This window comes from Molossus molossus, unplaced genomic scaffold (assembly GCF_014108415.1).
Source record: "Molossus molossus isolate mMolMol1 unplaced genomic scaffold, mMolMol1.p scaffold_m16_p_1, whole genome shotgun sequence".
NCBI lineage: Eukaryota > Metazoa > Chordata > Mammalia > Chiroptera > Molossidae > Molossus > Molossus molossus.
The window spans coordinates 106,960,650-106,976,163 of NW_023425344.1; the positions used below are offsets into that span (position 1 = coordinate 106,960,650).

General features: G+C 40.4%; 1 protein-coding gene and 2 pseudogenes across 8 annotated transcripts in view; all 3 read right to left on the reverse strand.

The window, feature by feature from the left end:
- Positions 1-422: 422 nt before the first annotated feature.
- LOC118618738 lies at positions 423-1,566 on the reverse strand (annotated as a pseudogene).
- A 3,525-nt stretch (positions 1,567-5,091) lies between these two features.
- Positions 5,092-15,514, reverse strand: part of MLLT10 (MLLT10 histone lysine methyltransferase DOT1L cofactor) — a 290,083-nt gene continuing 279,660 nt past the window's right edge. For all 8 annotated transcript variants that reach the window (XM_036281730.1, XM_036281756.1, XM_036281774.1 and 5 more), the window contains 2 exons: positions 12,208-12,417; positions 5,092-6,837 (listed from right to left, as the gene is read on the reverse strand). In XM_036281730.1, the coding sequence (XP_036137623.1) occupies positions 6,793-6,837; positions 12,208-12,417 (255 nt within the window). In that variant the 3' untranslated portion in view covers positions 5,092-6,792. The remainder of the gene's footprint in view (positions 6,838-12,207; positions 12,418-15,514) is intronic.
- LOC118643613 lies at positions 10,560-11,507 on the reverse strand (annotated as a pseudogene).

Sequence of the window (15,514 nt, forward strand, 5' to 3'; positions counted from 1 at the left end):
TGAGTGAGGGCCGGTGGCTCCAAGGGTCTGGGACAGAGTCACTCACAGGCTGTGCTATGGTGAATGGGGAGGTGGCAGATGGGTTTGAGGGTCATTCTAGGGGCCTGACTGAGCCCCCAGATTCCAAGTGTCCAAGGGGATTGGTGTGGATGTGGCATGCTGAGGGGTGGAGTGAGCAGTGATGTCAGTTCCGTGCACATGAGGTTGACCCATGTACCTGGTGACCTGCCATAGACAGGTGAAGCCGCTGGTGCAGGTACCCCAGAAAAGAGTAGTGCTGGCGGCAGGGCAGGGATGGTTTTTCCAACAAAGAGGGTGATGCCAAAGTGGCTGGGGCAGACTGGAGATGGATGGGACAGAGTTAAAAACTTGCACACACACGTTACAGGCACACACTTGGGCTCAGTAAAAACACAAGGTCCTCACACAATGCTCTGGCGACCCCTCGTCCCCTCAACCTTCCAGGTGCCAGACCCACTGCGCCGGCCAAAGTCAAGGAAGATGCCTTCCGAATCCAAGTCCACGGATTCCACGATCCAGTCCACCAGGTTCTGGCGGCTGCAGGAGGGCGGGGAACTGCAGGCTGCATCGGGCTCAGGAGATTGCGTGGGAGGGTACAGTCTGCTGGGGCAGGGCACCAACTGGGGACCCCAGAAGGTTATGAAGTCCCCTGTGGGGCCCTGGCTGGGCGTGTCAGTGAAGTCTTAGGGGTCGGGGCAGGAATCATCTCAGAGACTGCGTGTCTGCAGATGCCAGTGTCTCCGATGGACCGCTGTGCCTCACACCTCATGCTCCACCGCATGGCTCAGCAGCAGCATGTTGTAGCCCTTAGAGTGCACCGTCGGGTTCTGGGCCAGGATGTCCCCTGGGCAGAATTGGTGCAGGAATGCATTTCTAGGACACAGGAGTGTGTGAAAGAGCCCTTGCTGGAGTAGAAACCATAGGTGCCCAGGCACAGTGACAAGGCCTTCTGGATGGCATCTCCTGCCGTCACTCTCCAGGACAAGTGCATGCCCTGGAGCACCAGTAGCTTCTGCACCAGGGCAGAGGCACGCGGGCGGGCGGGGCGCAGCCAGTGCATCCTCCAGCTTCATGCTGAGGGGGAAGGTGTTCTAGAAGTGTGGCAGGGCCTGCTGGCGCACCGATGGCTCCTTGCCCTGCACTGCTTCGGAGATGGCCTGCAGTGTGGGCAGCACGTTGCTGAAGAAGTCCCATGTCACTGCCAGCAAGTTCAGCAGCTTCTGCCCTCCATAGAAGCGTATCTTGTCCCTCAGGATCACCATGACTTTTGTCAGCAAGTAGTTCTGCAGGTACTCTGTAATGAAGGACCCCAGCTGTCTTCAGCAGCTGCCTGATGCCTTTGTTGAGGATGAAAAGCTCCTGGTCGGGCAGCCCCTTGCGCTGGAAGATGCGATCACCTGGTTGTGGATGCTGTTCCAGGGGGCATTGGCACAGGCCTGGCGCTGCTGCGTGCTGTTCATCCACCCAGGCTGAGGCGGCGACCGGCTTTCTGTTGTCTAGGTCGCTGAGGCTGAACAAACTCATTAACTTCTACCTGCGGAGAGTCCTCAAGGTGCCCCAGTCCGCTCCACGCTCACGTGCATCCAGAGCTCTACACGAAGAAACCTGGGAGAGAACAGGCAGCCGAGGAGCCCTCCAGGGCCATGCCCCAGCCTCAAGCCTCCGCCCAGGGCCAGGCACCCGCTGGCCCTTCGGGTAACCACAGCTCTGAGTGTAGCAGTGTAGGGTGCCAGGTGCATGGTGCGGACCAGGCGCAAAAACCAAAATTGACAAATCTTTAGCTAGACTCACACAAAAGAGAGGACTCAAATAAAATCAGAAATAAAAGATGTTACAACTGATATTACAGAAATATAGGAGATCATAAGAGACTACTATGAACAATTATATGCCAACAAATTGGACAACCTAGAAGAAATGGATACATTCTTGGAAACATACAACCTATCAAAACTGAATCATGAAATAGATAATTGAAACAGACCTTTTACTATCAAGGAGATTGAATCAGTAATCAAAAACCTCCAAAGAAATAAATGTCCAGGACTAGACTGCTTCACAGGTGAACTCTAACCAAACATTCAAAAATATCAATACTTCTCAAACTCTTCAAAAAATAAAAGAGGAGAGAACCCTTCCAAACTCATTTTACAAGGGCAGCATTAACTTGATATCAAAGCTGCACACAGGAGACTCTACAAGAAAAAAATTACATGCCAATATTCCTGATGAAAATAAATACAAAAATTCTGTACAAAATATTTACACACTGAATTCATGGACACATTAACAGGATCATGCAATATGATCAAGTGGGATTTATTTTAGGGATGCAGAGATGATTATACACCCGCAAATTAATCAATGTGATACTCCACATTAACAAAATGAAGGTTAAAATTTTATGATCATCTCCTTAGATACTGAAAAAGCATTTGACAAATCTCAACATCCACTTAGGATTAAAAATTGCAAACAGATGGGTATAGGGGGAACATACTTCAACATAAGAAAGGCAACATAATATGACAAGCCCACAACTAGCATAATATTCAACTGTGGCAATTTAAAAGCTTTTCCCCTAAGATCAGGAAGAACACAAATATGTACTCTTTCACCACTTTTATTCAACGTAGTATTGGAAGTCCTAGCAGGACCAATTAGGCAAGGAAAACAAAAAACATACAAATAGGAAAGAAAGCAGCACAACGGTCACTATTTGCAGATGACATGATATACATTTATACAAAACTCTAAACACTCCGTCAAAAAACTGTAATAGCTCAGGTTGGTGTGGCTCAGTAGATTGAGCATCGTCCCATGGACTGAGACTTTTCTCTCTCCCTCTCTCTGAAAAAGCAATAAAACATATTTTAAATTTATTTCTAGGTATTTTATTTTTTGATGCATTTATAAATAGGATTATCTTAACCTTTTTGATAGTTTACTATTAGTGTAAAGAAACAACAGATTTTTACATATTGACTTTGTATTCTGCAACTTTATTGCATTTATTCTTTGTTTCCCCCCCCATTTTTTAGAGAGAGAGGAAGGGAAAGAGAGATAGAAACATCAATGTGAAAGAGAAATATGGACCGGCTGCTTCCTGCATGCTCCCTACTGGGGATCAAGCCCACAACCGGGCATGTGCCCTGCCTGGGAATGGAACCGGGACCTCTCAGTCCATGGGATGATGCTCAGTCCACTGAGCCACACTGGCCAGGCTACCTAGGAATAAATTTAATGAAGGAGGTGAAAGACCTGCATATTGAAAACTACAAAACATTAATAAATTGAAGAAGGCCCAAATAAATAAAACTTCATGCTCATGGGTTAAAAGAATATTGTTAAAATGTCCATACCTACCCAAAGCAATCTACAGATTCAATGTAATCCCTATTAAAATTCCAGTGGCATTTTGCATAGAAATAAAACAATCCCAAAATTTGTATGGAACCAGAAAAGACACCAAATAGCTAAATCAATCTTGAGAAAGAACAAAGCTGGAAGCATCACACTCCCTGATTTCAAACTGTCTTACAAAACTACAGTAATTGAAACAGTATGGTATTGGCATAAACAAAGACACATAGATCAATGGAGCAGAATAGGGAGCCCAGAAATAAACCCATGCATACATGGCTAATTAATTTATGACAAAGGAAGCAAAAATTTACAATTGGTTAAGAATAGTTTCTTTAATAAATGGTTAGACAGTGACATGCAAAAGAATGAAACTAGACCAACATCTTAACACCACATACAAAAATTAACTCAAAATGAATTGAAGACTTGAACACAATACATGAAATCATAAAACTCCTAGAAGAAAACAGAGACAGTAAGATCCCTGACACAGTTCTTTGTGAGAATTTTTTTACTCTGACACCAAAAGCAAAAACAACAAGAACAAAAATAAACAAACGTGACTATCTCAAATTGAAAAGCTTCTGCAAAGCAAAGGAGACCATTGACAAAATGAAAGGGTAACATACCAAATGGGAGAAGTTAATTGCAAATGATATATCTGATAAGGGGTTAATATCCAAAACATTAAAAAAAAAAACTCGTAACTCAATAGTGAAAAAACATTTAGATTTAAAAATCGGCAGAAGATCTGAATAAACATTTTCCAAAGAAGACATATAGCCAACTGTACAGTATATAAAAAGATGCTCAACATCATTAATCATCAGAGAACTGCAATAAAAACTGCAGAGATATCACCTCACACCTCTCAGAATGGCTATTATCAAAAAGAAATAACAAATGTTGGCAAGGATGTGAAGAAAAGGGAACACTTGTGCACTGTTGTTGGGAATGTAAATTGGTACAGCCACTAAGGAAAACAATATGGAGGTTCCTCAACAAATTAATAATAGACCACCCATGATCCAGCAATTCTACTTCTGGGTATTTATTTGAAGAAAACAAAACACTAACTGGAAGAGATATATGCAGTCCCCTTCCCCATGCTTATGGCAGTGCAGTATTATTTACAGTAGCCAAGATATGGAAACAACCTGTGTCCATCCATGGATGAATAAAGAAACTGTAGTATATCTATACAATGGAATATTATCCAGCCATAAACAAGAAAGATACCCTATGACAACACAGTGGGCCTTGAGGGTATTATACTGAGTGACAAAAAGACAAATACTGGATGATTTCATTTGTAGAATCTACATTAAAAGGAAAAAAAAAAAAGCAAGAAAAATGAAAAAGAGAACAGATTTGTAAGTACCAGAGGCAGGGAAGGGCAGGAGTGGGAGGAGAAAACTGGTCAAATGGTACAAATCTTAAATTATAAGATAAGGAATATAATGTACAACATGATGACTATAATTAACACTGCTCTATGGCATATTTTAAAGTTATTAAGAGAATAAGTCCTAAGAATTCTCATCACAGGAAAAAAAAATTTTTGTATCTATATGAAATAATGATAATGTAATCACCTCAAAATATATGTAAGTCAAAACATTATGTATGCTGTACACCTTAAACTTATATAGTGCTATATATCAACTATATCTCAATAAAACTAGAAAAAATGGCAGAGTTATAAACATTATTAAATTTTATTAACAAAAACTTTGTACATTTTCTTTAATACATGTGGAATTTTACATCTAGGTAAAATAACAACACATTCAAAATTTACCATTTATACAAATTGTTACAGAATAACAACCAGTGGGTTAAATAAGTAAAATAAACCACACCGATTTTTTAAATTATCTACAAAAGATTTGACTTTAAAATTCCCCTGAACATATAAAAATAAATTAATTTTACTTTTCAATTAAATCTACCAATTAGAAATATTACAAATCAAAATAGCAATGTTATCTTATGAATTTTTCACAATACAAAACAGATTCACAAAACTTTATTTACAGAAATGAGGTAAGAACTGTGCAATGTTTAACCAAGAGACATATTGCAGAATTAACATGTTCTTCCAGCTAAGTACACAGTGGAGGTCTAATTACAGCTGGGTCTTTTCCACTAATAATTCACACATTTAAGAACAGTTCAATGATTGTGTCCCCAATTGTTTAATTTATACACTGCCATGCTGTCACACCAGAAGTGTCGCTACCCAAAGTAGAAAGGCTGTAATACAGATTTCACCTGTTTCAGGAACTGTAGTGGTGGGTTGCTTGTCTTGTTTTGTTCATTTGAAATTGTCAGAAATGGGAAGTTATTTAAATTAAAAAACAAAAATTCTTACCAAATCCACTCATTTTTCTTGTGACTCATTAGTGGATAAATACCCAGGTAATAGTTTTTTGCCTGAGCTATCTACGGTGGCATAGAGTTTTTAATAAAGGCAGAACCATGGGGAAGGCTGCTGGTGCAACACTGACTGTTCCTACTACTACAAGGACTGACTATAGCATAGTGCAAGCTCAGCTGTCTAGAGCCATTTCAACACCATGGAGGTACTAACAGGCACTTGATTCAGGCCAAACCCTATCATCAGCTTCCAGAGTGGCCCCTCTTTCTGAAAGAAGTCTTTCACTTTGAATTGATCTGGTTCCCCCAGCAGCCTTAGAACTCACTTAACTCAAAGTTTCTTTGAAATATGAGTAGGTCTTAACAGTAAAGAAAAAGCATTTAGCAAAAGAAAATTATCTTTAGCAGAAGCAGACATTACCATCCTAACTTGATTACCAAAATTGGCCATTAAAAAGGAAATTTTTATAACAAAGATTGCCAAGTCCCAGTTGATGATCTATTTATTTGCAATAACGAAAAATCTCCAGAAGAAATTGGACAGTTCCTTGAAATTTAAGTTTTGACTCACAGAGCAAACACGCTGTAACCCAAACAAAATATATTTTCATATTCCAACTCGTACAATGAAATCAAATAGTTTATAAATGGAATAAGTCTTCAGTTTTGCTATTCATCTCTCCAATTTGTAACAAAATTAGTTGTGCACCAACTATATTAAAATTCTCATAGGTTGATAAACTCATTGCATGTAATTTATTTCACTGACAAAAGTTAGTCATTAAATTTTCTTTCAAAGTTCAAAAAATCTGAATGAGGGGTGGGGGATATGGGAATTCCATTTCAGTGCAACAAAGCAACAAGAAAATCAATCAAAGCCTTAAAAGAATGTCCTTGTGGCATTTAATCCTTAGTTGTGCGGTTAGTTTCTTGCTGCGTTTCTTCATAGGGGTAAGAGGACTGCGACAGCAGCCAAATGAAGTGCTGGAACAGCAGGGTAGGCGATTTCTAGATGTTTCTCAACCGTCAACTTTTCTCTTGCGCGACAGGCCCGGTTTTATCACTAAGTCTCTGCAGTTAAAACAAACAAAATCAGATGCATTAGCTAAATCAATTTTTGGCCCACATTTGAGGTAATATTCTCTAAGCTGGAATTAAAAGTGAGGTAAAATGTGGTATATATAGCTATTCCTTTTTTCCTACAAGTCAACATAGATATTTTTCAGCATAATATAAAGATATAAATTTACCGGTAAACATTATCAGTGATTTTTTTTTTTTATCCTCACCCGAGGACATTTTTCCATTTTTTGTTCAGGTAGAGTGGGAGGGAGAGAGAGAAACAGAGAGAGAGAGAGAGAAACATAGATGTGAAAGGAACACATCGAGTGCCTGCCACCCGCACGACCGACCAGGGCTGGGGACAAACTGCAACCGAGGTACGTGCCCTTAGCGGGAACCGAACCCGGGTCTCTCTGGACCGCAGGCTGACGCTCTAACCGCTGAGCAAAACCGGCCAGGGCATTATCCGTGATTTTTTAAACATAAAATTAAGTGGTAAACAGCTTGGCCGGTGTGGCTCAGTGGATTGAATATTGTCCCATGGACTGAGATGTCCCAGTTTGATTCTGGGTCAGGGCACACGCCCGGGTTTCGGGCTCGATCCCCAGTAAGGGGTGTGCAGGAGGCAGCCAACCCATGTTTCTATCTCTTTCTCCCTCTAAAAAAAAGTCAATAAAAACATTTAAAAAAAATTCAGTGATAAAGACAGAAGCGCGCATCTGAGGGACAGAACTCACAAGGAATGAATGCAAAAATCATCCCCTGAAACAGACTTTCCCACAGAAGTAGAAACATGGTATTATGGAAAATGAAATTTTTATGAATTAACAAAATCATGGGTTCTGACTTGACACATGCTGTTTGTCCTTTAATCTTTAACCTCTTTGAGTATACTTTCACTAAGGTATTAAAAAATGGGGTTACAGCTTAGTATTATTTTAAAGATCGAAATCTCACACACTATTGTATCTAATAAAGATGTCTGGCATATAGCAGGTACTCTTAAATATTATTTTCCAGCCTCACTTTTCTCCATTAGGTAATTAAGACTGTTTATTTTATATTATTTATTATTGTGGCTTTCCATTAATTCGTTATTGTAGGAAAAGCTAGCTTGAAATGAATTCACTCTTTAAAAAAAATATTTTTCCTTTATTGACTTTTAGAGAGAGAGGAAGGGAGAGAGAGAAACATCAATGAGAGAGAACATGAACTGCCTGCCTCCTGCGTGCCCCCCATTGGGGATTTGGTCCACAACCTGGGCATGTGCCTGACCAGGAATCAAACTGGTGACCTCTTGGTGCATGGGTTGATGCTCAACCACTGAGCTATACCGACTGGGCGAAATTAATTCACTTTTAACACAAGAAAAAACTCAAGAGGAAAAAATCTCTAAATTAATACCGAATCATTTAAATTTCCCATGTCAGCAAAACAATGGAGAGGTAACTAAGTTTGTGACAAGGACAGTATGTATGTATTCACAATCAGGAAGTCAGAAACAATGAAGCAAACAAAAAGCACTGAAAAGTTAATAAAAACCAATAAGCTACATTTTAAACCAATTCTTGTTACTAAATACAAACTATATTTTCTAAATACTAAAAGCACAGTAAATAGCAAGCTTTCAAAGTTATAGAAAATAGCAAACACTATGACTTTTAACACTTTCTCTTCTTCCTTTTCCTGATATCCAGTCTCTACTCTATATCCCAATAATCTTCCTTTAACAGGATTCTGCACTGAACTGAAAGTTAAGGAGAACATTTACATTCCAGTAAAGTAGATCAAGGGGGAGAACTGATAGAAAGAAACAGCCATAAAATGTGTACTACTATATGTATAGTACACTGTTCCTGCATCCATTTTTAATTTATTTTAACTTGCACATTGATAAGGTAAGTTGCTATTACTAACATAAAATTAATAAAAATTTAAATTCCATTATAAATGTGATTATAATTCACTTTCTATTTATTTATTTATTTATTTTTAGAGATGGTGGAACAAATCCAAGTAATTTTATTCTAGTCGACAGCACAAATTTTTACATACATTTTAGTGGTTTTGACAGTGTTACTTTTGAGCAGACTTTTAATGAATCCATAAAAGTTACTATATTAAAAATAAAATATACACAATAAAACAACAGGAATGCAGATGCTGAGAATCATGCGGGTTGGGTTGGTCTGGCCGGTGCTATGATGGAGAACCTTGCCTATTTAAGAGTTCACTAGTGAATATCAGTTCTTCTGTTCTTCATCCCTCTATAATTCACCAAAATCAGAGAATTCTAAACATGTACACACAAAATAAACCCTTTTGTAAAGCCGTCTCAGTACAAAAATTCAGTAAACAAGCCTAAATGTATCTTCAAACTGACATTTCCATTGATCAAGCCAGTTATTAGAAAACAGTCACTATCAGCACCTGATCTAAATGCAAGGTGGTCTCATCTATTAAAACACCAGCAAGGTATTAGCCCTGGCCGGTTTGGCTCAGCGGTTGGAGCGTCGGTCTGCGGTACAGAGAGACCCAGGTTCGGTTCCTGCTAAGGGTACGTACCTCGGTTGCAGTTTGTCCCTGGCCCTGGTTGGCCGTGCGGGTGGCAGGCACTCGATGTGTTCCTTTCACATCTATGTTTCTCTCTCTCTCTCTCTGTTCCTCTCTCTCCCTCCCACTCTACCTGAACAAAAAATGGAAAAATGTCCTCGGGTGAGGATAAAAAAAAAAAAACAAACACCAGCAAGGTATTAATTAACACAGCAGCTAATATGTTACTCTTAATATAAGACACTGAGGGAAAACCAAAAGTAATATATTAAATACCACTCCACTAAGCCAGGATATAACCTATGGATTATAGATACATGAGTTTCTATCTGTCAAACAATGCTTTAAATATTTTTCCATCTAAAAGAAAAAAAGGGTATCAGGAGATACAGAAGAAAGGTAGAAATGTGAATTGATGCATCTAATTCCACAGTTTAAAAATGAGTATCAAACTAATAGAGAGCTATGATTTCACTGTCAGACACCAAAGAGGCAACACCACTGTTCACTCTAACTCCTCATGCTCCTCAGTCTCAGCGGAGGGCCAACCGAACAATAGGAGAATACAGACTGAGCACTCATCCACCGCTGACAAAGACCCCAAAGAAAACATCACAAAGGCGCAGAGAAACAGTTGAATCTTCTGAAAAAGTTAATGATATCAAAATACTTCACCCATCACAAGTAAACCAAACTAGGTCAAGTACATGGCCCGAAGCAGCACAGAATTCAGAGTCAGAGGCTGGCAGAAAACGTCTGCGGTTTTAAAAATTGGCAATGTCTCCATGCTTAATAAAACCGCTGAAGAGGTATAATGTTTGTTCATTCGTGGAATGTTGACAGCTTGCTCAGAAACTCACGTGAAGGAACTACGGACATGCGCGTCAATGGAACGTTTCTGTTTAAAAAATAACCATGTTATGCCAAGATGAAACGTGTAAGTTCTGCCCATGATTCTTTACACAGCTGATGGGAAAGTGATAGAAACCATTTTCTCTTAAAAAGTAAGCTTTGCGATTGCACTGACTTCGACAACCTGACCTAGTAATTTAGAAAAATCATGTAGTGAAATCTGTAAAATTAAAATACAAAATTCTGGTTTGTAAACATCAGTTGGCCAAGTCTATCCAGAGTCCTGCATGATAGTGGAATGGGATAATTAATTCACTACCTTATTTGTTCTGGAACATTCCAGAACACAGCATTTATACTTTCACAGTGATTATATTCAAACTATACCAAGAAAGTCAGTGCAGTTGTCTTTTTTCCTCCTCCTGTGCAACACTCAGCTCTTACCCCACCCCCAAGTGCTCTGACTGAAATAATACTGGCACCGACACCCAACTGGTCATAAATGGCGCATAAAGTCTGTAGGACTTCGGTAAAGATATTTCCAAATGGCATAGTAATGCACTGCAGCTGCCATGGCCACGAACAGGTGCCAGATGGCGTGGGCAAATGGGATGATGCCATCGCTCTTGAAGAACACAATGCCCAGGCAGTAAATGAGGCCTCCACAGGCAAGTTCGTGAAGTCTATCCGTGTTGTTCACTGATGTCACCACCAAGGCTGGAGAGAACCCCATTGTGAGGTACAAAAAGAGCTCAATCACCTTATACTTTTCAATGGTAGAGAAATACATAAATGGTTCCTCCAGCTGCCATGAGCCAGATAAACCAACGCGTATGAGATGCCAGGGGTCTAAGTTCACGGAGATTTAACCAGGGCGCGTAGGAGGCTGCAATGAAGAAGTAGATCACCATCCTGTCACACATGTGGAAGCAGTGCTCCACCGTCCTTAAGTGGCTCTTTTTCCACGACACAATGTGAAATACTGTGGAAACGATGAAGAGGGCACAGAGGCCCATTCCTAAACCCATGCTGTTACCTTCTCCCAGCACTCATCAGACAGCCAGTGACGGAGGGCACTGCCCACAATGGCTGGGAAGATGAGGAATGCGTGAGTGTAACAGTTAGCAGCATGTTCATAACAAGTACGTTTGTAGCGGCCATTGGCTGGGGCCCGGTGGTTCATGAACTGCTGGAGTCGATTCTTCACCGGCATTGATCCTCCAATCCTCCTCGCGGCCCAGGAGCTCCGTCTCATCAGCGCCGGCGGCCGGGCGCGCAGCCCTCATGAGCTTAGGCTGCTCCGGAGGCCGCCGGGTGCCCGGCGAGCTAGAGCCGGAATGGGTCAGTCCGGGGGCCAGACCGGGCGGCTGGGGGCAGAAGGGAGGCCGCTTAAACGGCCCCCGCGCCTCCCGGCTTCTCCGCCCCAGAACCCATTCACTTTCTTTTTAAAGGAACCTTGTAGAATAGTCGTATTAACCTAAAATTTATATATTAATTTTATTTTAAATATAAGTCAGTTTTAGGAAGTACTTCAGAGCAAAATAATAAAAATATTCCTAAAATATCTAACCTAGTTCTATAATTAAACAGTTTAAAGATTCTCACAAAGCATCAAGTATTGGCTTTTGAGTGGACTGTCCCATACCACTATAAATAAAATGTTCAAATTTTTCATTTTGAAAATTTTCAAAAATTTTGAAATTTTCATTTGAAAAGTTGAATTATAAGACAGCCTTCAAACCTTACATGCAAATTCAAACTGATATACTTAGGGGATATAGAAACTCGCTTAGTTCCTTTGTGTTTAGAATATCCAGCTGCTGAAACACCTGGTTTTAAGAAGAAATTACCAGTGAAATAATATTTTTTTAAAAAAGGGAGAGACTGGAGAGAATCATCTCTAATTAATCAATAAAATTATTCTGAATAATAAAATTCTTATTTCTCTAGATATGATACAACAAAGATACTTACTGTTCCTTTCTGACTTGCATTATCGCCATGGATGGTAAGAAATGGGTTGGTGGTAGCTGGGTGAAGTGATGGTGCCTGACTACCTGCAAGTAGGTTGTTTATCGGTATTTGTGTTGGTCCAGAGATCTGTAGCTGCTGTAGTTCAGGTTGGTGGTGTTGCTGGTGGTGATGTTGTTGCATTAACTGATACAGAAGGGCCTGATGTTGCTCCTTAGGTAAAAACATGTGAGAGAAGATGAGTTCCCTATCACACAATTCAGCCATCAGTAAAGCCTGCCTTTTCTATTTTCTTCTTTAATATTTAAATATGTCACATTTATAATACTAAGAAAGAAAACTAGCATCTCATCTGGAAAATATGCTACACTAGATAATAACTGTCTAATATAAAACGTCAATAACATCAGCAAATGGCTTCTTTTCAAAAAGGGCCAAGAAATATAGGAGACCTCTATTCTAAAATTAGGTTATCCACAATGTTCAAGAACAGCAACTGAGAGAACTCATAAATTATCTGTATTTTACTTTAGAATGCACTATGTCGGTCAAATCCTTCCTATAATTCTGGGAACTTAAAATAAGTTTCGAGTTCTCATTCATGTCAACAGAAAGAGCTTTCTTCATGTAGTTATGAGACTATTCTTTACACCAAGCATATATTCATTTCCTGAGTGCTTACTATGTGCCAGGCAATGTATTGAGACATGTATTTTGTACTTAAAACATATTGGGGGTTGGGGTGGGAATCACTGTCCTTATGTAGTCCACTCTAGGGGAAGAGGGAAAGGCAAAATGTTAGAATATGATTACTGCTAAAGGTCAGGGGAAAGAGAAGTGTGTGAGAGACAGAGTATGACAGGGTTGGGGTCATGTGAAATAGATCGATCAGGGAATTCTCTATGTGGATATGGGGAGGGGGTTCTAGGTAGACGAAACAGCCAGTGCTAAGGGGCTACATCAAAGCACATCCAATGTGATCAAAGGAGACCAAGGGTGCTGGAGTGGAGGGAGCAAGGAGGCAAGAGAAGAATATGGGCCTCACAGTAGTAGGCTGTGAGCACTTCTCTGTCTTTTACTCAAAGTAAAATGGGAAGCCAGTGGAAGGTTTTGAGCAGATAAGTGACACAATCTTATTTTGGATTTCTTGATGGATTTGATGTGAGGCATCAGAGAAAAAGGAGTGAAGGATGACTATAAGGTTTTTGCTTGAGCACCTGGAAGAATGGACTTGCCATCAGCTGAGGAAGGAACACTGTGTGGAGCAGCTGTGGTAGAAGATTACCATTTCAGTTTTGGACATGTTATGCTGGAAATGTCTAGTAAGATATCCAAGCAGTTGGATAGAGGCGTCTGAAATTCCAGAGAGAGGCCCGAGCGGGACAAGTATCTATACACAAAAGGTATTTAAAACTATGAGACTGGAGGAGATCACTCAATTCTAGAACACTCTAAGAGGCTGAGGAGAAGAGGACCTAGGAAAGGAGGCTATAAAGGAATGACCAGTTAGGAAAAGAAACAAGATAGTAGTATACTGAAAAGTAAGGTAAGAAAGTGTTTCAAGGAGGGAATGATCAACTCTGTCAAATGCTGTCACCTACCAGGTCAAATGAGATGAAACTAGAAATGACCACAGGACTTGGCAATATAAAGGCCATCTGGGAGGAGACAGTGAGCAGAGAAACAGTAGCAGGTGGTGGGGAATAGGGTCAAACAAGAGTTTTTCTTTTTTTTATCCTCACCTGAGAACATTTTTCCATTTTTTATTCAGATAGAGTAGGAAGGAGAGACAGGAAGAGAGAGAGAGAGAGAGAGAGAGAAACATCGACATGAAAGGGACACATCAAGTGGCTGCCACCCACACAACCCAACCAGGGCTGGGGACAAACTGCAATAGAGGTATGTGCCCTTAGTCGGAACTGAACCCAGGTCTCTCCAGACCGCAGGCCGACGCTCTAACCGCTGAGCCAAACTGGCCAGGGCAAGAGTTCTTAAAATGGGAGAAGAAAGCATGCCTTATAATAAAATTCTTGTCTATATAAAGTTCAATGAGTGTAAATGAACAAACTTTACCTTGAAACCTTGGTTGACCAAGGAAAAAGTAGAGTTTAAACTGCTTCAGCCCTTATGGTTTCTGAGCAACAATTTGTGCTAAAAATTCCTTAATCAACCATGTCCTGGAAATGAGACAACTATATGTGCTATTATTATTAGAGTAAAACCTTGATTAATAGGAAGAACCCCAAATAAACTTAATTTTAATACTTCATATTAAGATGAGGCATTGGATAAGAAAACAAGATCACATTTTAGCGTAAGCATTTAAGAATTTACATACCATCTATCTTTATGCCACTGTAAATACAGTGACAGTGAAAATGATACCTTAGAATCAAAGCAAATATTTTCAGTATATTTTTGACTAAATCAAGAAAGTAGGAAGATATATTTTGGAAAGAAATTATAAATAAAGGCTGAAGGTCTTAAATAGTACCTTCTCCAGGTAGTCTAACCCAGTGAAGTGTGCTAGGGAAATGGGGCTGGAGAAAAGTCACACCAATGTGGTCTCACTTGAAATATATTACAGAGGGCCAGCCAGTGTCGTCCTTGCATGTGAGCCACACACTTCCACCTGTTTTAGTTTATTCTTTACCCCCTTCCCCAAGGTATCTATTCCACATCTTCTTCTTTTCAAATCTTCACCCAAAGATATTTTCCCATTGATTTTAAGAGAGAGTGGAAGGACAGGGCTATTTCAGATATTCTTTTTAAAAAAATGTTTTTATTGATTTTTTTAGAAAGAGAGGAAGGGAAGGAGAGATCGAAACATCAATGTGGGAGAGAAACACCGATTGGCTTGGCTGCCTCCTGCATGCCCCCCTACCAGGAATGGAGCCTGAAACCCACGCATGTGCCCTGGCTAGGAATTGAACCAGGACCTTTCAATCCACTGAGCCACATCAGCCGGGCTATGCCACATTTTCTTTCTTTCTTTTTTTTTTTAATCCTCACCCGAGGACATTTTTCGATATTTTGTTCAGATAAAGTGGGAGGGAGAGAGAGAGAGAGAGAGAAATATCGACGTGAAAAGGACACATTGCATGGTTGCCACCCACAAGACCCAACCAGGGCCAGGGACAAACTGCAACCGAGATACGTGCCCTCAGCGGGAACCGAACCCAGATCTCTCCAGACCGCAGGCCGATGCTCTAACCGCTGAGCCAAACCGGCCAGGGCATATGCCACATTTTCTTAACCACCACCAATTCCATTCTCCCTCATTTTTTAAAAATTAAAAACATTACAAGTA